The sequence below is a fragment of the Rhinopithecus roxellana genome, chromosome 4 (genome assembly GCF_007565055.1).
Source record: "Rhinopithecus roxellana isolate Shanxi Qingling chromosome 4, ASM756505v1, whole genome shotgun sequence".
In the NCBI taxonomy this organism is placed as follows: domain Eukaryota; kingdom Metazoa; phylum Chordata; class Mammalia; order Primates; family Cercopithecidae; genus Rhinopithecus; species Rhinopithecus roxellana.
In genome coordinates this window covers 106762655-106785029 of record NC_044552.1, presented here as the reverse complement: position 1 = coordinate 106785029, position 22375 = coordinate 106762655, and the positions used below count along the sequence as shown (strand labels likewise).

At 44.2% G+C, this 22375-nt stretch overlaps 1 protein-coding gene and 1 long non-coding RNA gene across 3 annotated transcripts in view; one reads left to right on the top strand and one right to left on the bottom strand.

Moving 5' to 3' along the window:
• Positions 1-12738: 12738 nt before the first annotated feature.
• Positions 12739-22375, top strand: part of LRP11 (LDL receptor related protein 11) — a 42795-nt gene continuing 33158 nt past the window's right edge. For both annotated transcript variants that reach the window (XM_030929187.1, XM_030929185.1), the window contains exons 1-2: positions 12739-13747; positions 18511-18668. In XM_030929187.1, the coding sequence (XP_030785047.1) occupies positions 13135-13747; positions 18511-18668 (771 nt within the window). In that variant the 5' untranslated portion in view covers positions 12739-13134. The remainder of the gene's footprint in view (positions 13748-18510; positions 18669-22375) is intronic.
• On the bottom strand, positions 18477-19243 carry LOC115896954. Its single transcript, XR_004056903.1, has 2 exons — positions 19106-19243; positions 18477-18684 (listed from the first exon to the last, which is right to left on the bottom strand). It is a non-coding gene; the product is annotated as an uncharacterized LOC115896954 (long non-coding RNA).

The following is a 22375-nucleotide window of genomic DNA, read 5'->3' as shown; positions in this document are numbered from 1 at the left end:
CTCCAGTGTCTGGTCCCTACCCCTTTCCTATCACCTATTCAATCAGAAATACTGTCAGCTTCCAGTATTTTATAGGTGCCATGGAAACTTAGGTGCTTGGGCATTGGGTATTTCTTTTTTGGCAAGAGGGATGATATTCAGATTAACCAGGGAGAACAAACACTCGTTAGGGGAGGAACGAACATCAGGGAATCCTAACTGCTCTCGGTGAGCCCAGGTTTCCTAATCTACATGAATGACAGCCCCAGATACCAATTTGCAAATGAGAGGACTGCACCATTGTTTGTGATCTTTGAGAGATGATGGACATTATCAAAGGTGTCTAGACTACAGAAACGGGCAAAAGTTATTCCAAACGTCAAGAGGGGAGTATAGTTTGTTTTGCAAAGACTATACCAGCAAAGACTATACCAGTCCGCTATCAATCCTGTACAAAATTCTAGCAGCAGTTTTTGAGGGCCTATTTGGAAAATTCTGACAAAAAAAAAAAAAAAAAAACTCTCATCAGAACCTTAAATTGCTTACTAAATTCCCCAGCATATTTTTATTTTTTAATTGCTGTTATAAATTGGCAAGTATGAGAACACAATAGCCTCAACTCCAAGATTTTTGACAATTTTGCACATGTTTGTGGAGAAGATGGAAATATATGGGCTGGATAAGGGCAATTGGGTGGATTAATAAACTAATAATCGCCAGGCACGGTGGCTCACGCCTGTAATCTCAGTACTTTGGGAGGCCAAAGCGGGCGGATCACCTGAGGTCGGGAGTTTGAGACTAGCCTGACCAACATGGAGAAACTCTGTCTCTACTAAAAATACAAAATTAGCCAGGCATGGTGGCGCATGCCTGTAATCCCAGCTACTTGGGGGAGGCTAAGGCAGGAGAATCGCTTGAACCCGGGAGGCGGAGGTTGCTGTGAGATGAGACTACGCCATTGCACTCCAGCTTAGGTAACAAGAGCGAAACTCCATCTCAAAAATAAATAAATAAATAAATAAAATAAAATAACCTAATAATCATAGAGGATTCAAATTAACGAATTGATATCAATGTTGGCATAAGTTTTTAATGAAGTGTCTCAAGGCTCTCCCCTTGGCCTTCTCATAGTCCATATTTTACATAGATTTCTTGGATGAAGACATAGAAGGCAGGATCATCAGTTTATGGGGGATACAAAGCCAGGTGAGCAAAAAGTATCTTGAGACAAACAAAATGGAACCACAATATGGCAAAACTTATGTGATGCAGTAAAAGCAGTTCTAAGATGGATGTTGCTATTGTCTGGATGTTGCTATTGTCTGGATGTTGCTATTGTCTGGATGTGTTCTCTCTAAAATTCAGGTGTCACCAATGTGACAGTCTTAAAAGGTGGGCCTTTAAGAGTTGATTAGGTCATGAGGGTTCCTCCTTCCTTGATAGAATTACTACTCTTATAAAAGAGGTTTCACGTACCATTTGGCTAGCTTGCCCTTCTGCCTTCCACCATGTGAGGATGCAGCAAGAAGGCCCTCACCAGACACCAAATGCCAGTGCCTTGATCTTAAACTTCTCAGTTTCCAGAACTGTGAGAAAATAAATTTATGGTATTTATAAATGACCCAATCGCAGGTATTTGTTATAGCAGCACAAAACAGACTAAGACAGATGTTTATGGCAATAAATGCCTAGATTAAAAAAGATTCAGCAGAACATTAAGTCTAATAATTAAATACTAAAAAAAGAAAAAAGGAAGATCTCAAATAATGTAACTTTAAACCCCAAGGAAAAGAAAAAAGAAGCAAACTAAGCCCAAAGTCAGCAAAGGGAAGGAAATAAAAATTAAAGCAGAAATCAATGAATTTGAGACTAGAAAAACAATAGAAGAGATAAACAAAACGAAGAGTTGGTTTTTTGAAAGATAAAATTGACAAACCTAGACTAGATTAATGGCCAAAAAAAAAAAAAAAAAAAAAAAAACAGAGAAGACTCAAATGATTAAAGTTATAAATGAAATAAAATTATGAATGAAAGAAAGACTCTACAATTGGTATCACAAAGACAAGATCATAAGAGACTACTATAAACAATTGTGTACCCACAAATTGGATAACCTAGAAGAAATGGATAAATTGCTAGAAACATAACCTATCAAGACTGCATCATGAAGACAGAAAATCAGAATAGAACATTAGTGAGTAAGGAGATTGCATCAACAATAAAAAATCTCCTCATGAAGAAAAGGCCATGCTCAGATAGCTTCGTGAGTAAATTCTACACGACATTTAAAGAAGAAATAACATCTATTTTTCTCAAACTCTTCCAAGAAAATTGAAGGGCAGACAGCACTTCCAAACTCCTTTTACAAGGCCAGCATTACCCTCACACCAAAGCCAGATAAGAAGAATATAGGAAAAGAAAATTACAGGCCAATATCCCCAGTAATCACAGATGCAAACATTCTCAACAAAATACCAGCAAACTGAATTCAACAGCACATTAAAAATATCATACACCATGATCAAGTGGGATTTATCCCTGGGATGCAAGGATGGTTCAACATGCAAAGCAGTAAATGTGACATACCATATAAATATAATGAAGGATAAAAATTATACGATCATCTCAACAGACACAGAAAAAGCATTTGACAAAATTTAGCATCCTTTTATAATAAAAACTCTCAACAAATTAGATATAGAAGAAATGTATTTCAACATAATAAAGACTATATACAACAAGCCTACAGCTAACATCATACTCAAAAAGCTGAAAGCTTTTCCCCCAAAATCAGGAAAAAGACAAGAATGCCCACTCTTAGTACTTCTATTCAAGGAAGTATTAGAAGTCCTAGCCAGAGCAATTAGGCAAGAGAAGAAAATATTCAGATGAAAAAGGAAAAAGTTAAATTGTCTCTGTTTGCATATGACATGATCTTATATATAGAAAACTCTAAAAACTACTCCCCCAAACCATTAGAACTAATAAATAAATTCAGTAGGCCAGGCATGGTGGCTCACAACTGTAATCCCAGTACTTTGGAGGGCTGAGGCAAGAGGATTGCTTCAGGCTAGAAGTTTGAGACCAGCCTGGGCAACATAGTGAGACCCTCATTCTCAGGAGGCTAAAAATGGGAGGATCACTTGAGCCCAGGAAGTCAAGGCTGCAGTGAGCCATGATTGTACCACTGTACTCCAGCCTGGGTGACAGAGTGACCCTGTCTCAAAAATAAATAAGTTAAGTTAATTCATACAGCAAAGTTGTAGAATACAAAATAAACATACAAAAATCAGTTGGATTTCAATACACTAATAATATATTATCTAAAAAATAAATTAAGACACATTTGTAATTGCATCAAAAAGCAAACAATATTTAGGAATAAATTTAACCAAGGAAGTAAAAGGTCTGTACACTGAAAAATACAGACATTGATGAAAGAAATTAAAGTAGACACAAATAAAAGGAAAGCTATCCTGTGTTCATGGATTGGAAGAATTAATATTTTTACAATGTCCATACTACACAAAATGTTTTACAGGTTCAATACAATCCCTCTCAAAATTCCAATGACATTTTTCACAGAAATAGAAAATACAATCGTAAAATTCAAATGGAACCACAAGGCTGGGCGGAGTAGCTCATCCCAGCACTTTGGGAGGCTGAGGTGGGCTGGTCACCTGAGGTCAGGAGTTCAAGACCAGCCTGGCCAACATGGTGAAACCCTGTCTTTACTAAAATACAAAAATTAGCCAGGTGTGGTGGTGCACGCCTGTAGTCCCAGATACTCAGGAGGCTGAGGCAGGAGGATCACTTGAACCCAGGAGGCAGAGGTTGCAGTGACCTGAGATTACACCATGAACTCCAGCCTAGGTGATACAGTGCGATTCCATCTCAAAAAAAAAAAAAAAAAAAAAAATGGAACCACAAAAGAACTCAAATAGCCAAAGCAATGTGAGAAAGAAGAACAAAACTGGAGACATCACAATTCTTGATTTCAAATTATATTACAAAACTATAGTAATCAAAACAGTATGGTAGTGGCATCAAAGCAAACATATAGACCAATATGGGAACAGAACAGAGACCCCAGAAATAACCCCACACATATATGGTCAACTAATCTTTGACAAGGGTGTCAAGAATATGCAATAGGGAAAGGATAGTCTCTTCAATCAATAGTATTGGGAATACTTGGTAACCATATTCAAAGAATGAAGTTGGACCTTTTACTTACAACCTATACAAAAGTTAACCCAAAATGTATTCAGATTTAAATGTAAGACCTGAAACTGAAACTACTAGAAGAAAACATAGGGGAAAAGCTTCTTAACATTGGTCTTGGTAATAATTTTCTTGATATGACACCAAAAGCACACAAAAGCAAAAATAAGCAACTGGGACTGTAAAAACCTTGTGCACAACAAAGGAAACAATCAACAGAGTGAAAAGGCAACCCACAGAATGGGAGAAAATACTTGCAAACCATATATCTGATAAAGAATTAATATCCAATGTTGGTCTTTAACACAGAAAGAACTCATACAACTCAATACCAAAAACAAAAACAAAATCTGATTTTTAAAAACTGTCAAAGGACACGAATAGACATTTTATTCAAAGAAAACACAAGTGGGCAACAAATACATAAAATGGTACTCCACATTATTAATAATCAGGGAAATGCAAATCAAAATCACAATGAGACATCACCTTGCCTCTGTTAAAGTGGTGTTATCATGTTAAAAAAAAACACACACACACAAGAAATAACAAGTGTTGGTGAGTGTGTGGAGAAAAGAGAACCCTTGCACACTAGTGGGAATGTAAATTGGTATAGCCATTATGGAAAACAGCACAAAAAAAGTTCTATTAGAAACAGAGCTAACATATGACCCAGCAATCCCACGTCTAGGTATGTATCCAAAGGAAATGAAAGCAGTATCTCCAAGAGATATCTGTACACCCATGTTTATTGCAGCAATGTTCACAATAGCCAAGATATGGAAACAACCTAAGTGTTCATTGACAGGCCAATTAAGAAAATGTGATATAGATACAAAGATAGATATAGATATAGATAGATATGCAATGGAGTATTATTCAGTCACAAAAAGGAGGAAATCCTGCCATTTGTCACAACATGGGTGAATCAGGAGAACATTAGGACATTATGCTACTTAAGTAAGCTGGACATCAAAATAAAACATTATATGAGTTTTCTTCCACGTGGAATCTAAAAAGTCAAACTTAAAGAAGCAGAGAACAGGCCAGGCGCGGTGGCTCACACCTGTAATCCCAGCACTTTGGGAGGCCAAGGCGGGTGGATCACAAAGTCAGGAGATCGAGACCATCCCGGTTAACATGGTGAAACCCCGTCTCTACCAAAAATACAAAAAATTAGCTGGGCGTGGTGGCGGGCACCTATAGTCCCAGCTGCTTGGGAGGCTGAGGCAGGAGAATGGCGTGAACCCGGAAGGCTGAGCTTGCAGTGAGCCGAGATTGTGCCACTGTACTCCAGCCTGGGTGACAGAGTGAGACTCCATCTCAAAAAAAAAAAAAAAAAGCAGAGAATAAAACAGTCATTGTAAGGGGCTGGGGGAGATGTTGCTCAAAGGGTCAAACTTTAAAGTTGGTCAAACTTTCAGTTATAAGATGTGTAAGTTGGATCTAATGTACAGCATGGTGACTATAGTCAATAGTACTGTATTGTTTACTTGAAATTTGCTAAAAGAGTAGACCTTAAGTACCCCCACCACACATACAACACACACAATGATAACTGTGTATGGTGATGGATATGCTCATTAATGTGCTCGTGGTAATCATATACAATGTATATGTACGTAAAATGATCATGTCATATACGTCGAATACATACAATTTTTTTTTTTTTGAGATGGAGTCTCACTCTGTTGCCCAGTTAGAGTGCAGTGGCACCATCTTGGCTCACTGCAACCAGGGCCTCCCGGGTTCAAGCGATTCTCCTGCCTCAGACTCCCAAGTAGCTGGGATCACAGGTGCCAGCCATTATGCCCAGCTAATTTTTTTTTTTTTTTTTTGTATTTTTAGTAGAGATGGGGTTTCACCACGTTGGCCAGGCTGGTCTTGAACTCCTGACCTTGTGATTTGCCTGCCTCAGCCTCCCAAAGTGCTGGAATTACAGGCGTGAGCCACCGCTCCAGCCTACAATTTTTATTTGTCAGTTATACCTCAGTAATGCTGAAAAACGCAAAAATAACAAAGCCAGGTGGGATAGAAAGCAGGTGAGATGACAGAATGGAGATCTGTAAGCCTCATGATGTGATGAATAGATGAGCTGAGAGAGGACGATCCCAGCCAACACTTAGGAGCCTTTAGCACACACTCGCCATTGTGCCAAGTGCTTTACGTGCTGTGTTTCACTTAATCCTCACCACACTTGTGGGAAGCAAGGTGAGGCAATTATTCCTATATTACAGAGGGGTGATCTGGTGCTTGAAGAGGGTAGGTGACTTGCCCAAAGTCACACAGCCAGCACGTGTTGGACACTGTTATAAGCCACTCTCAACACTGTGCCATACTAAGCAGGCTGAGTTGCCTGAGCTTCAACGGCATTTTAAAATTATTTAAAGGACCATCACTTGGGAGTAGGTATAGGTTGCTCTGAGTGGTCCCAAGAGAAGGAACTGGGACAGATACTTGGTAGCTACAAAACAGATTGTAACTGAACATAAGGAAAACATTCTAATGAATAGTAAGGGTTGCCCAAAGATGGAAAGAGCTTTGGTGTGTGAAGGTGAAACTAGCTCAATTTCCCCAGAGAACTGATGTTTGCCATTTTTTTCCTATTAAGCCTAGAAATGGACCCTGCTTTTCTTAATGCTTAAAACTTACATTTGTCTTATCTGAATTCCTTTTTCAGGAAAACTTCTGACTTCCAGATAATATGGAGGAAGTGAAACTCAAATCACCATATCCAAATAATGAGACACCAGACTCTTCTCCTTACTCCTCCATAATTCCTGTTTTCCTAACCAACCATCTGCTTCCTGTAGACCAATTGTTCTTCCTTACCCCTCCTTATTTCCTGTTTTCCTGTGGGTAGCTACAGCCCTTCCCCACTATATACACACCCAATTTAAGTTGGTCAAAGATTTGAGACTTATCTCCACTCATCTTTATTTGGCAGCACCAAAAAACCCTTCTTCCCCAAAAATACTTGATCCAGTGATTGGCTTTCTGTGTTGCAAGCGACGGGACCTAAACTGAACCCCTGGTGTTTCAGTAACAAAATATTGCATTCCCTACCTGTGAACTGGGGGTAATAGTAGCACGTGCTGCATAATTGTTGTTTTAAGTAAGTAAGTGACTTGCAGAACTCAGAACGGTTCCTGGTAGTCGTAGTACAGTACTTTTTATAAGTGTTTCTTAAATTTAAAATGAAAATTAATGAACATGTCAAGCAGACATGGGACATTGCCTTAGTCAACGCAGAAGACAACTTTTCAGGATTTTCCCCCAGGTACTACCACGTCCTTCCTCTAAGAATGGCCTCTCGTTCCATCCTCAATGAGGAGAGGCAAGGCCATGTTTGTAGCCCTGTTTGTGCCTCATGGTCTCTGTACACTAACCTCAGTCTAGGGTGGACACAGGACCAAGCTGGACTCATCAGAGTCTCTCTCTTGGTACTGATGGTCACTGTTCTGAGTTTCTGTTCATTGCTGCAGGTGAGGTGAGATAAACTTAGGCTCTGTACATGGAGGGCAGAGAACGTCAGACTCAGAGAAGCGTGAATCAGATGTGCAGAGAGAAGTGGAGATCTCAGACTACTTGGTCCCAGAAGAGAGAAGCGACAACTGGAAGATCAGCTGCCTGATTGCTGAGGGTTCTGCCATGTCTGGTCCAGGCTCTCCTAAGGCCCAGCCTCATTTCCTCTCTGCCTGTGAGTGCATGTGTGTAAACACGGTAGCTATTTTTTTCTTTAAACCAATCTAAAATGAGTTTCTGTTGTTTGCAATCCACAGAGATTTAACTAGGATGAACCTAGATCACTGAGCTGCAAGGCAAGAACTCCATGAGAGGAATTCCAGGTAGAAGGACAAGTAGGTACTCAGTGGAGAGATTTGAAACCAGAAAGTGTCAGGCAACTCCTGTCTTCACTCCCTCCCTTTCTCAGGGCCATGTCTGCACTGTTCTCTACTTCCTCTTTTCACTGTTCCATTTGTCCCCCTCTGCTGAACAGTTTCTCTCTGCTATCGTCCCCTTCCATGTCCCCTGGAGCTCACCTGGCTTCCCAGCTACACTTCCCTCCCTGACTCAGTTTGAGTCAATTTGCTGAGTCAGTTTGTTTCTCAATTCTGTTTTTACGTTCTTTAGGGAGAATATCTGATTGGCTCTGCTTGGGCCAGGTGTTCATTATAGATTCCATCCCTAGTGAACAGGGGGTGTGGTCACCTGGGGGTTGCAGCTGCCCCTTCCAGGGATGTGAGCAGAGCAGATCCCATTAAAGGGGTACTCCGTGAAAGGGATATGGAGAAGGAAGAATCTTAGTGCAATGGCCAGTCAGTTGGGATGCTGTAGAGGAGATTCAGGCTTCAAGTGGTTTCATGACTTCTAATCTTAGGAAAGGTCCTTCATTTCTGTTGCAATAACAACAACAACTAGCATTTATTGAACTTCTACCATGTTTCAGATGCCCTTCTAAGCACTTCACATGCACTGATTTAACTTATTCGATGCCTGTAAAAGTATTTAAGATGGGCAGTAGTGGGGAGGGGAGGGCAACAAAAAACGATGGTCACTAGGGTGTTGCTATAGATTGGGTGTTTGTAACCCCCCAAAATTCCTATGTTGAAATCTAATGTGATGACATTTGGAGGTGGAGACTTTGGGAGATGATTAGGACATGAAGGTGGAGCCCTCACAAATGGGATTAGTGTTCTTATAAAAAAGATCCCAGGCCGGGTGTGGTGCCTCACGCCTGAAATCCTAGCACTCTGGGAGGCCAAGGCAGCCAGATCATAAGGTCACAAGTTCAAGACCAGCCTGACCAACATGGTGAAACCCTATCTCTACTAAAAATACAAAAATTAGCTGGGTGTGGTGGCACACATGCCTGTAATCCCAGCCACTAAGGAGGGTGAGGCAGGAGAATCGCTTGAACCCAGGAGGCGGAGGTTGCAGCGAGCAGAGATTGTGCCTCTGAACTCCAGCCAGGGCGACAGAGCAAGACTCTGTCTCAAAAAAAAAAAAAAAAAAAAAAAAAAAAAAAAAAATCCCAGAGAGCTCCCTAACCCCTCCCACCAGGTGAAGACTCAGTGAGAAGATGGCTGTCTATGATCCAGGAAGTGGGCCCTCACCGTCTGGTGATGGTGTCTGCCAGTGTGGTCATCAGTGTCTGCCAGCACCATGATCTTGAACTTCTCAACCTCTAGAATTGTGAGGAATAAATTTCTGTTGTTTATAAGCCTCCCAGTCTGTGGTATTCTGTTACAGCAGCCCAGCTAATATACCTGTCATCTCATTCTAACATTCAACAAACTGACCTACAAAGTCCAAATCTCAATTTGATCCACTCTTACTCTTTTTTTTTTTTTTTTTTTTTTGAGACGGAGTCTCGCTCTGCTGCCCAGGCTGGAGTGCAGTGGCCGGATCTCAGCTCACTGCAAGCTCCGCCTCCCGGGTTTACGCCATTCTCCTGCCTCAGCCTCCCAAGTAGCTGGGACTACAGGCGCCCGCTACCTCACCCGGCTAGTTTTTTGTATTCTTTTAGTAGAGACGAGGTTTCACCATGTTAGCCAGGATGGTCTCGATCTCCTGACCTCGTGATCCGCCCGTCTCGGCCTCCCAAAGTGCTGGGATTACAGGCTTGAGCCACCGCGCCCGGCCGATCCACTCTTACTCTTAATGATCTATCTTATAAAAGAGAAACATATCTTCCTGCCATTTTCATCCTCACATAAAAATTCTTCTATCTATTGATAAGGTTTTGATGTTTAGGCTTTTAAAACAAAGATAGTTTATTTCTGAAAAAAACTGAAAGGAGAACAAGAAGATAAATCATAACGCACAATGCAATGAAACTTGGTTTTTAAAAATAGCCTTATTAACATATAATTGACTATATCCACTTAAAATATACAATTTGATTAACTTTGATCTATGTATTCAGCAGTGAAACCATCACCACAATCAAGATAACAAACACACCTATCACCTGCAGAAGTTTTCATGTGCTTCTCTGTAATCCCTTCCCTTCCTACTCAAACTCATGCCTCTTCTATCACAAGGTTTCTCCACTCTGGCTGTTGAGAACATGAACTATATTGCCTGGCCAGTGCAAGCTCAGAAGTTTTTCTGCGGGCTTTTTTCTAGCGGTTGCCTCTGTGTCTTGGGAAGTTTCCTCACATGCATGTACCTGGTCGAACTTCTGCTGAAGACTCAGAGGAACCCTGCGCAGATCTCCAGAACTCCCTCCTTCCGTTGCACTCTCTCCTCTCCGGTACTCTAGCCACCCTGGCCTCCCTGAATTCTCAGCTCTATTTTCCAACTCAGATGCTATTTCGGTTCCCCTGTCTGCATTGCAGCTTGGAAACCCTCTCCAGGCAGCAAGCTGGAGCAAGCAGCATGTTCACTTCCTTTGTCTCCCTTCTCTTGGGCCCTGCATTGCCTGCTGCCCAATGTCTGAAACCACTGTCTCATACATTTTTTCCCATATTTTTCATTTCAGGCTACAGAGTAAGTCCAGTCCCTGTTGCTCCCTCTTGGCTGAAGCAGATGTCAACAATTATTTTTAAAAAATAGAAAATAATTTAGAACAAGCTCATTGTATAAAAAATTGAACAGATATACAGTTTTATAAATTATAAAAGTCAATATTTCCCCTTCAGTACTTGTAACCTACAGCCCAGAAATAACCACTGCTCACAGTAAACACAACATTAAATAATTTTCACTTCTCCCAAAAAGGCCTACTGTGAAGTTGCAGATGCCGGAAAATCTTTGGTGGTGCTGGAGAGATTTAGAAATGAATGCACCTGAGAAATGCTGGCCTCTCCCCTGTCCACTTCCCTACCACGCAGCATGTGAGCTAGGGCTCACTCTGTACTGACTTCTCTTTCACTGTCCCAGAGGCAGGAGTGAGGTGGTCAAAGTCTGTGAAGTCCACATAAAATCATGTATGTGAAAGTGTTTGGCAAACTTTGAAATCATATACAATTCTTAGTTAATATTGCATATTATCATATGTTATTTTTAATATTAATAACTTATATAACAACTAGTCCTTGGAGGGTTTGATGATACCCTCAGTCAGCATTTTCATCACTGGTGAAAGTTTCTCCTCATAACAATCCTGCTCAAGCTCTCCAAACGTTACGGCAAAAAATAAAAATAATAAATAAAAAGCATTATGTTGTTTCAAGGTCATCTTACAGTGACTGCAGTTGTATGGGATGAGTATTCCCTATGCGGAAGAATCTCCAGGTCAAAGTGGTACAGTCCAGACACAGCCTTTAGAGCTAAGAGACCATTTCTTTCAGCCTCAGAAATCACTCAAATATAGCCCTGCAAAAACTTTGTAATTTCTCCCTTTCATGGAATGGCGAGTAACATTGAGCTTTTTCCTTTCTTTTCTATTTCTGCCTTTTAATTTTACCTCCTACTCTGGTCTGGACCTGCAAGCAATGAGTTCCTAAATGTTAGCTCTGGAGATAATAAAAACATAGCAGAGACTGATATTTTCCCATCCAATTATTTATTCTTTCCCTCCTAAAATATACAGACACTTAACAATGTTCTATTTACAAAGTGCGCATCCACGCAAAAATTTCCCGACAGGCTAAAAACCATAAAGATGTGATCCATAATCAGGAGAAAAATGAATCAACAGAAACTGATTCAGAAATAAACAAGAGGCAGACGCTGCTCACAGAAGTCTAGAACTCCAAGGTGAAGCCCCCAATGGGTTGGACATTTTCTTATTCCTTATGTCATTTAAAGCATAACTCCCGAGATTTTACGTGACCTAACAGCTAGAGGCCTCTCCGTCACAGGTTGTAGAGATTACTCCCAGGTCCCTATGTTGGCTCTGTTCAGATTTTTAGTTATATTTGTGGAAATCTGAGTGCATGTTGTCACACACAACGACTGCTTTTTATGGGTTTTGTTTTTATTTTTAAAGACAGGGTCTTGTTCTGTCCCCTAGGCTGGAGTGCAGTGGTGTGATCACAGCTCATGGCAGTCTCGAACTCCTGGGCCCAAGCGATCCTCCCAGCTCAGCCTCAGGACTTACAGGCGAGCACCAGCTCACCAGGCTTGATTTTTGTGTTTTTAAATAGACTGAATATCTTTCAGTACTTCCCATCCCCACCCCACCCGGCCCCGACTCCGTCACCCCTAACCCCGCCCCACTTTGTACTACCCAAGCACATCTTGGGAACCTGATGCGGAAAGTCAGGGACGCTGGAGGTGAAGGGCTCATGACGCTGTACGGCGGTCCTAGGTGCGCGTGCCCCCTCTCTGGAGTAGTCCCTGGGGTCACGAGGATTTGAAGAGAGGCCTTCCCTTCCCACTGCCCCGGTTCTCCCGAGTGTCAGGCCCTTGTGGACAGGCGCCCTGGGCAGGTCTAGTTGGTTGCTAAAGCCTGCTGGGCCCAGACATGAACCCTGCCCTGGCTGGGAAGCCGAGCGGGAGCAGAGCCGTTCTGAGGCTGCCCTCCCCCGAGCCGGCTCCCCCAGCCCTGGAGGAGCCGGCGCGAGACGCGCGGGGACTGGGCCGCGCGGAGGGGCGGGGCTCACCAAGGCTCCACCTCGCCGCGGCCACTGTTCGCACACCTGGTGCTGATCAGCACCGCAGCCGACTGGCTGCAACCCAGAGCGCCGCGGGCGGGGACGGAGAGGCTCAGAGCGCCGCGCAGCCTCCGGCGAAGGCAAGGAGCGGTGCCCAGCTGGGCCGGCTATGCCTCCCGCTACCGCGGTTCTAGCCGGCGCCCGCGCGCCCGCGGCCTCGGGGAAGCAGCCAGGTTCCTGGGGGGCCGCGCTGTGAGGCCGGGGCCTAGAGTCAGCCGCGGCCGCGCAGGAGGGGCACAGGGTCCGCGGCCGCCGGCGCCCGCGTCCCCGCCTTCCTCCCGCGCTCGGCCCCGCCTCGGCTCGCTGCCCTCGGCTGCCGGCCGCCATGGCCTCCACCGCCCGGGAGAGCGCGGGCTCGCGGCGCCGGCGACCGCCGCGTCAAGGGGCGCTGCGCGGGCTGCTGCTGCTCTGCCTGTGGCTGGCGAGCGGCCGCGCGGCCTTGCCGCCCGCGGCGCCGCTGTCCGAACTGCACGCGCAGCTGTCGGGCGTGGAGCAGCTGCTGGAGGAGTTCCGCCGGCAGCTGCAGCAGGAGCGGCCGCAGGAGGAGCTGGAGCTGGAGCTGCGTTCGGGCGGCAGCCCCCAAGAGGACTGCCCGGGTCCGGGCGGCGGCGGCTACAGCGCCATGCCGGACGTCATCATCCGCACCAAGGACTCCCTGGCGGCGGGTGCCAGCTTCCTGCTGGCGCCGGCAGCCGTGCGGGGCTGGCGGCAATGCGTGGCGGCCTGTTGCTCCGAGCCGCGCTGCTCCGTGGCCGTGGTGGAGCTGCCCCGGCGGCCCTCGCCCCCGGCCGCAGTGCTCGGCTGCTATCTCTTCAACTGCACGGCGCGTGGCCGCAACGTCTGCAAGTTCGCGCTGCACCGCGGCTACAGCAGCTACAGCCTCAGCCGCACCCCGGACGGCGCCGCCCTGGCCACAGCGCGAGCCTCGCCCGGGCTGGGTAAGCGCACGACTGAGGGGCTGGCCTTGGCGAGAGCGCTCGGGTCCCGCAGCGCCCTCGCCAAGTTGGAACGAAACACACTCGTGTCAAGTTATTTTAGCTGCGGGCACCCAGAGGAGTTTCTGGCATGGGTTTCTCTGTCTTAAGAGGAAGCCCAGTAGATTGGCAGAAGCGGGCGGGCGCGTTGAGGTGCTACTGGAATTTTTCTAGGCTTGAAGAGGAAGGCTGATCTGAGAGGATTCGTGGAAATATGATTTAAAAGAGGAGAAAAGCTCAGAGAAAAAAGTTTGTTTTAGTCTCATGGGTTGTATAAGGCATGGTTTCTGTTACGTAATTGCAAGAGCAAAATCTAATTAGATGCCGGGGTTCTCATAACACCCACTCCTGTTTCTTAACGTGGCTCTCCTGACTTTGCTTGCGGTGGCTTTCATCATACAAAAATGGGAGGAAAACTACTGCTCCCTTTTGTAAAAAGTGAAAAGAAGGGAATTGATTTTCATTGAAAATAGGAAACTTTAAGGCCAGGCGTGGTGGCTCATGCCTATAATCCCAGCACTTTGGGAGGCCGAGGCGGGCGGATCACCTGAGGTCAGGAGTTTGAGACCAGCCTGACCAATGTGATGAAACCCCATCCCTACTAAAAATACAAAAATTAGCCAGACCTGGTGGCATGCGCCTGTAATCCCAGCTATTTGGGAGGCTGAGACGGGAGAATCGCGTGAACTCAGGAGGCGGAGGTTGCAGTGAGCTGAGATTGGGCCATTGCACTCCAGCCTGGGCCACAAGAGGGAAACTCCGTCTTAAAAAAAAAAAAAGAAAGAAAAAGAAAATAGGAAACTTTAAAGCATGTTTCTTAAGGACTAAAAATGATGCTGATTCGATGGTTTGACTCTTTGTAGATGCTCTGAAGGAGAGAATCAGGACACATACAGGAGGCACAAAAATGGTAGTGGTTGGACATGAATGTCATGGAGGGAATAAGAGACCTTGATTGTGCCCACGTGTGGTCATGCTCTGTGTGTTTAATCTTGCTCTGTTGCTGTTTGATTTGTAATAGCACGAATGATATCAGCAAGATGGGGGCAGAGCTCAGCCCCTTTGAAAGTGTGCATTCTCCAAAACCTGTGGATCCATTAAGAGAGTCGGGAAATCTGTGTCTATCATGTCTATCACATCCTGCCTCCCTCCCCACCTCTACCTTAGATGAGGCTCAGAACCCTTGTCAGGGGAGCAGGTATTAAAGGGTCACCCTGTGACTGCTTGACCTTGAGGCAAACACTGGGAAGGACTCCGTAACTTTCCCGCTGAAGTGGAGGCAGGTGGCACTTTCACTTGGACCCCCACCAGCATCGCTGAGGCCCACGACGACTGTTCCACACACATCCTCTCTGCTCAAACACGAACCAAAATATCCCAGCAGCAAAGAAACAAAGTCTCTTCTCTATGTTCTCACTACTTACCTGGAAGAAACTGACACTGCCTACCTGAGCTTTCCTATAAACCCAGAGGAAACCTTTTAGAAGGAAAATAAACAAGGAAAGAATATGCCATAGAAAAAAAAAATTGAAGTTTAGATTACTGTAAGAGGCTGGGCACGGTGGCTCCTAACTAACCCCAGCACTTTGGGAGGCCAAGGCGGGTGAATCACTTGAGGCCAAGAGTTAGAGACCAGCCTGGCCAACATGCAAAACCCCGTGTCTCCTCAGAGGTGGAAAAAGGCAGAAGAACAAGTTTCTTCCTAGGCAGGGGGTTGTTTACTTGGCTTATTTAAATCACAGTTACTAGTCCTCACTCTTAAGTGACTGGAAAAATGGGACATGTCTTCTCCATAGTTAATAATAGGATGTAAAAAGCAACTGTGCTTAATTCCTTGTAATGTGCTTTAAAAAAAGGAAAAAAAAAAAAGGCATCTTCCCTTTGTGACTGGCAGCAGCATTCTCATTTAGAAAAGCCCCATCTCTAAGAGCCCCAGGCCCCTCACATAAATCTCCTTGTTCCTGGATGGACAAGATCCGGCTGCTTTTTCTCACAGTCTGATAATGAAATGCAGACGGACTGGGAAAGAAGGGAGTTTATTTCTGCAACTGGTGGCAGGAAGATGGTTGGAGTAACTCACCAGACCTCAAAGTTACAAGTTTTTCTTCAGTGTTTATTTACATTCGATTCCATCTCTATGCCTGCGTGAGAGTGTGCACCTACAAGCAGGAGTGTTTCATTCACTCTAATCTTTAGGATCTGGGGTCTGGAAAGTTTCTCTAGAGCCTTGGAAAGATTTCTTTAATTGTAAGTGGCCCTGATACAAGGTGTATGTGTAAGAATGCCTTCGATCAGATGTTAGGGTCTGAGAAAGCCCAGGTGAGGTCTTAATGTATTTGTTTTCACATTCCAGGCCTTGTACTCAGGCACCAGTTTCTCCAGCTTGAGTGTTTAACTTATACATTCATCAGAATTATAGGAAAGGGTTAGTGGAAACTGGCTGCTCTGGCTGCTAATGGCATTGGTGCTGGGCATTGAGGGAACCACTAGAAGAGAAGAGAATCCTGGAGGGTTAAGTCCTAAACATCTGAAAGGCAATGGTAACTTGCTGAAGGGTTTTTCCTGCTGGCAGAATGACCCAGTCAGATTAGCATTCCAGAGGAGTCATTTCAGTTGCAATATATCAAGAGTGGTCACCCTTTGTTCTGTAATGAGAAACTGAGGTGGGATTCCAGTAAGCCCTAAAACTCAAGCACTGGGATGCCTGGCTCGGCCCTTTAGAAGTTTGTTTAGGTAGCAACATTGGCCCCTGTGGAGGAAAGTGATGGGCTCAAAAGCAGGAGGAGAGGCGGTGCCTTGCAGCACTGTGCAGGGTGAGCCAAAGAGGGGCAAGCCCAGCCAGCACTTGAACCAGAGCTTTGGCACTGAAGGAATGGGGAAGTGGATGCCAAAGAGGGTGTATTAACGCAAACCTGTAGAGTTTTTCCAGTTCTGTTGCTGCTGCTGTAAAATATGTGTGCATTTGGGTGAATTTACTAAGAAGTTTACATCAATTAAAATTTTGGTAACTATGCTCTTAGAAGTGTTTTCTTTGTGTAGCTTATCCTTTCAGTCATCCCTGTAGCAGCTGTCAGTCAAGTATTAATATTGAAATAAACGTAATTAACCTTATATTATTTAGTACCATTCTAGGTTAAAGGTAAATATAGGCTGGGTGCAGTGGCTCACACTTGTAATTCCAGCACTTTCGCAGGCTGAGGTGGGAGGGTCACTTGAGGTCAGGAGTTCAAGACCAGCCTGAGCAACTCTCACTACAAAAGAGTGAAAATAGCTGGGCATGGTGGCGCATACCTGCAGTCCTAACTACTCTGGAGGCTGAGGCAGGAGGATCACTTGAGCCCAGGAGTTGGAGGCTACAATGAGTAAGCTATGATTGTGCACCAGCCTGGGTGATAGAGACCCCGTCTCAAAAGCAAAACAAAACAAAACAAAAACAAAGGTAAATATAGATTTGTTTTGCTGTTGTAGTCATCTGAGCATGCTGGCTACTGTTATAAAAACTAGTTATTAGAGACCAGGTGTGGTGGCTCACGCCTGTAATCCCAGCACTTTGGGAGGCCGAGGCAGGTGGATCACGAGGTCAGGAGATCAAGACCATCCTGGCTAACGTAATAAGACCATCCTGGCTTAAAAAAAAAAAAAAAAATTACAAAAAAAAAAATTATCTGGGCATGGTGGCAGGTGTCTGTAGTCCCAGCTACTTGGGAGGCTGAGGCAGGAGAATGGCGTGAACCCAGAAGGCAGAGCTTGCAGTGAGCGGAGATAACGTCACTGCACTCCAGCCTGGGCGACAGAGTGAGACTCCGTCTCAAAAAAAATAAATAAATAAAAAATAAATTAGGTATTAGAAGCGGTGGACCTCTTCAATTTTCCTAGATGAAAAATTGGATTCCAGAGAATTTTGATGCAGGCTTTATTTTGTATGACTCTGAGAATCTACCTTAACTTTTCAAACTTAATATATTTTCCATTCATTGAATACTTTATATCACTCCTATTTTTAAAGCTTGAAGATAAGAAAAAAAGAAAATCCACATTAGAGGTGAATTTGGTGTTTTTCAGGTTTGTTTTAATAATCTTTTCAAGGCCAGGCGCAGTAGCTCATGCCGGTAATCCCAGCACTTTGAGAGGCCGAGGCAGTTGGATCACCTGAGGCCAGGAGTTCGAGACCAGCCTGGTCAACATGGCAAAACCCTGTCTGTACTAAAAATACAAAAAATAATTAGCAGGATGTGGTCGCACACACTTGTAATCCCAGCTACTTGAGGCAGGAGAACCACTCGGACCTGGGAGGCAGAGGCTGCAGTGAGCCAAAGTCGCGCCATTGCACTCCAGCCTGGGGGATAAGAGCAAAACTCCATCTCAAAATAATAATAATCTTTTTAAATAAATTTATTTAATAGTACTTTGAACTTAAGTGATTTTAAAATTAAGTGAAAAATCCACTCTAGAAAATAAAACTGCTTCTCCATATTTATACATTGGTGGGACCTAGTATGCTGCCTTGTCCCCAAAATTGCTACCAGCCAGCACTCCACGCAGCCTCTCCTGCACATATTATAGCAAATTCCACAGTCTTAAAATGAATAGAAAAACCATTTCCATTTAATATGCATTCTCTTAGCAGTTCTTTGCTGCATCATATCTATTCAGCAAACAAGATACCTCTCCATAAATTAGAAAAAATAAGAAATCATCTTTTATGAATTATTTATTTTCTTTCTTAGAAAAGGATGCGCCTCCACTTAGCAAGGCTGGGCAGGATGTGGTTCTGCATCTGCCCACAGACGGGGTGGTTCTAGACGGCCGCGAGAGCACAGATGACCACGCCATCGTCCAGTATGAGTGGGCGCTGCTGCAGGGGGACCCGTCAGTGGACATGAAGGTAACACATGTTGTCACTGCCAACAAAAACAGGTATTTCAGTGAAGTGGTCTTTTGTAATGTCCTGCCCCTTCATGCTCCCTAAATGTCTGTACGCTAGCAGAAGGCATAAAATGAAGAATGTGTAAAACGGATTGTGCCAAAATGGTTTATTATCTCAGTGTGCTTTTCTGCTGAGTGAGCAGCAATCTCGATCATTTGTCTTGGAGCCCACCCTCCTTCTTGCTGATGTTTATGACTTGTCTAGAGGACAAAGACACTTCAAGGAAAAAGACTCATACTTTGTTTTAATGACTCAGATTACTTTTTTAAAGTTCTATTTCTTTTTCTTAGCTCAAGATCCAGGTAGAAAATTTGAAAACTACGAAAGAGTCTAAAGAGGACAATAACAATAGGATGAACTTATCCTTCACACGAGCCAGAAAGTAAACAGCTTACCTGGCAGCGAGGTCTGCTGGGGTGCACCAGGCCTGTGAGGGAGGGAGGCCAGCATGCGGTGCTCCGGCCGGGGGCCCCTGGGATTGCCGCCGATGGAAATCAGCCATGTGCCCGGTGGCTGCCTATGCTCAGGAAGTCTTGAGTGGTGAGACAAGCGGGTTTTTATTCACCCTGTCAGGGTGAATTGCTGGCTTAGGCAAATAAGCACTTCCTGACTTAGGCAGATAAGCGGCATCCAAACCACTTCAGTTAGGGGAAGTGGAGAAAGAGGGTGAGGTAAGGAGGCACTGATTTGTATTCTACTGGAACCAAAACAAAAACAAATCAGGAAGTCCCTCACCACTGATTTAAGTAAGAGTGATTTTACTCCCCGATTATATTGTGTTAGAATTGGACTCACCCTTGTCCAGTATGGTTTGCCTTTGTCCCCACCCAAAAATCTCATCTTGCATTGTAATCCCCATAATCTCCATCTGTCAAGGGAGAGACCAGGTGGAGGTTATCGAATCCTGGGGGTGGTCTCCCCCATGCTGTTCTCATGATAGTGAGTTCTCACGAGATCTGCTGGTTTTATAAGCGTTTGGTAATTTCTCCTGCCATCTTGTGAAGAAGGTGCCTTGCTTCCCCTTCGCCTTCTGCCACCATTGTTCTAGTAAGTTTCCTGAGGCCTCCCCAGCCATGCGGAACTGTGAGTCAATTAAACCTCTTTCCTTTGTAAATTACCCAGTCTTGGGCAGTTCTTTATAGCAGTGTGAGGATGGACTAATACATCCAGCATCCTTCCCAGCCTCTCCTCCAAACAAGAGCGCCTTCCACAACACCTCTTCCAAGGCTCATCTACCGTCTGCCTGACTTTTCCAAGGGCAGAAGCTCACTGTTTCACATCATGTCCATGACATTGCTCATCAGTGTATTGGGCAAGCAGGCTGCACCTCCCCTTCCTTCTGTGCATTGGTGCTGGGTCTTCCCTTTGGAAAAACACTGAACTCATCTTTTTACCCTGCGTAAAAGTTTTGGAGGTCTTTGGGAAAAAAAAAAAAGAACATCACCACTTGGTATGCTGTTCTCAGAACTCAGCACCCCATGATTTGTCAGATGTTCCTCATATGCATTGATTTTCAGGCCCACCACTATCCTGCCTTGTCTGGATTTTCTCGTATTAATCCATACCCTTCTTAACATCTAATACCCCTAATTGAACCCCATATTTAAACTTTGGTTTTCTGACTCATCCATTACCTCCTGTGATCCAGATATTGCCTCTGCTTCTATTAATGAGCTTCATTACATGAACTAGCTACATCACACAATAGGTTTGTGCTGCATTTTTTCAATCGTGTATAACAGCGACGGCAGGTAGACCTCAAGTTATGAAGCCATCTAAATGACAGAGCCTACACTAGGGGAAGCATCTGTTACCAATTTGTAACTGTCTTAGAATGATATACATTCATGAATGTCCCCCAAAGTTAACACTCATCCTGCTGAGACTTCATCACAATCAAAGCCCCCATGGGTTGAGCACCCACTGAGTGCCAGGCAGCTTAGAGAGCTCTGTAATCCACTGGGACACCCTCACTTGTAGGCACATCCCCATTTGGTGGATGAAGACTGTCAGGAAACACTGTGGAAGACTTTGAGGTGGGCAAAAGATTACCAAGTACCTTCCAATGGAATGCTGAGGTTGGTTAGTGGATCCTTCAGGGTTAACATCTGTAAGTTGCAGAAAACTGATAGTAACCAAATGATTCTTGTCCATAGAAATGCAAAAAAACAAAAATTTGGCATATAGGGGTAACTGACTTTTACCCTGGAGAAAATAAGATTTCAAACATGACATTTTAGTACATGTAGATACTAACCAATCTATTAATAGATTCATTTCAGTACTGATTAGCAAACCCATTTCAGTTTTGCATCTCCTAGCAACTTCTTCTTCGCATTCATGATTGACTGTATATATGTAGTCTTCAGATTCTTTAAATCAGTTGAACACCTTATTGGTTCCCTCTTTAACTAATGTCTTTGAAAAATATTCATGCTATATTTGTGTGAGAGTCATAGCTTTACCATTTTGAGAATTTTCCTTTAACAGTATTTAACCTTCAGGAGCTATACCTCTGACCCCTTTAACCTGAGCAGCCTGATTTCACACCCCAACATTTCTGCCAGGAGAATTGGGCCTCTCAAATCAAATTCCTTTTTCTCTGAGAATGACTTCCTGCTGACTGGAACACTGATGCACTCCACCCTCAAGCTGCAAAATGGGGCTAAGTTTGAAAGTTGCTGGGAATGGAGGGAGGGCAGTCACACAGCAAAACAGTTAAGTTAAAACCTGATGTTGGATGCCCTTGTTCCTAAGTCCCTTGACTGTCCCTAGCACCCAGGAGCATCCATTCATTGGGCTCTCCCTTGAGTGCCCACCTCCTCCTCTTCTTGAGCCATTCATCCCTCCTCTCATCTCCCCTGCTCTCCACCATCTGCATGGGCTCCTTACCCTTGTTCTCTCTTCTCAGGCAGAGTAGTGATCTCTCCCTTTGTCTCGCGATACTTTAAGATCAGGCTCTAGGGCCCATCTTTGCATGTCCAAGTGACCCAGACGGGTATTCAACCTGCAAGGAATTATGCTGTCAGATTAGTTAAGAAACAATTAATAGCGAATTTTTAAGCATCTGGTATGTGTCCAGTACTGTACTAGACGCTAAGCATACAGGAAAGCTCATGTTCCTGACTTGTCTCGTTCATTCATTATTTATTCATTCATTCATTGACAGGGTCTCACTCTGTTGCCCAGGCTGGAGTGCAGTGGCACAATCATAGCTCACTGTAGCCTCAAGCAGTCCTCTCACCTCGGCCTCCTGAATAGCTGGGACTACAGTCATGGCTAATTTTTTTTTTAACTTTTTGTAGAGATGAGGTCTCACTATGCTGCCCAGGCTGATCTCAAACTCCTGGGCTCAAGCAGTCCTCCCTCCTTGGCCTCCCAAAGGGCTGAAATTAAAAGCATGAGCCACAGCACCTGATCTGTGTTTTTCATTTGTGAAGACAGAATAGATAATTGGTCAGAACCAAGAGGCTATCCACTGGATTTAAAGTTACATATTTTCTGCCCTTGAACAGGATATTTTATATCCACTTAACTGAATATTTATAATACATCAAAATGCAACATGACACATATTTTTCAGGCAGCCCATTAAATGACACTGACTTTCATGATTATTAAACATAGTACATTTAAATCTGAAGTTAGAATGTAAAATATGACAT